General features: G+C 69.2%; 1 protein-coding gene across 1 annotated transcript in view; it reads right to left on the reverse strand.

Annotated features, from left to right (window-relative positions):
* Nucleotides 1-58: 58 nt before the first annotated feature.
* The window catches only part of EPN3 (epsin 3), a 5125-nt gene continuing 4836 nt past the window's right edge, over nucleotides 59-347 (reverse strand). The window contains exons 7-8 of the mRNA XM_009323802.1: nucleotides 151-252; nucleotides 59-78 (exon numbers count right to left, since the gene is read on the reverse strand). Of these exons, the coding sequence (XP_009322077.1) occupies nucleotides 59-78; nucleotides 151-252 (122 nt within the window). The remainder of the gene's footprint in view (nucleotides 79-150; nucleotides 253-347) is intronic.

Below are 347 nucleotides of genomic sequence, written 5' to 3' on the forward strand. Positions count from 1 at the left end.
GGGTTGCGGGGGGAAACAAGCTGTGCCCCCGCCAGCACCCAGCCACAACGCAGCCCAGTCAGCCCTGGAGCTGCCTCCCTGCAACGGGCAGGGACAGGTCACCGTCCCCACCTGCCCAAATCGGCCCCTGCCCGCTCCCCCAGCTCTTACCAACGGGGCTGTTGGACTTGGCCGAGGAGGGCGGCTGCGAGGGCTCCTGCTCCGGCGGCTCGGGCGGCTTTGCAAACAGGTCAAAAGCATCCCCCCCTGGAGCTGGGGGGAAGAGGTGAGACTCAAGGAGGGGAGCAAGCGGGGAGGTGAGAGGCGGGAGATGTACGGGCAGGAGAGAGGCAGGGGCGGCTGCCTGC

The sequence above is a fragment of the Pygoscelis adeliae genome, unplaced genomic scaffold, assembly GCF_000699105.1.
Source record: "Pygoscelis adeliae isolate BGI_AS28 unplaced genomic scaffold, ASM69910v1 Scaffold75, whole genome shotgun sequence".
Classification (NCBI taxonomy): domain Eukaryota; kingdom Metazoa; phylum Chordata; class Aves; order Sphenisciformes; family Spheniscidae; genus Pygoscelis; species Pygoscelis adeliae.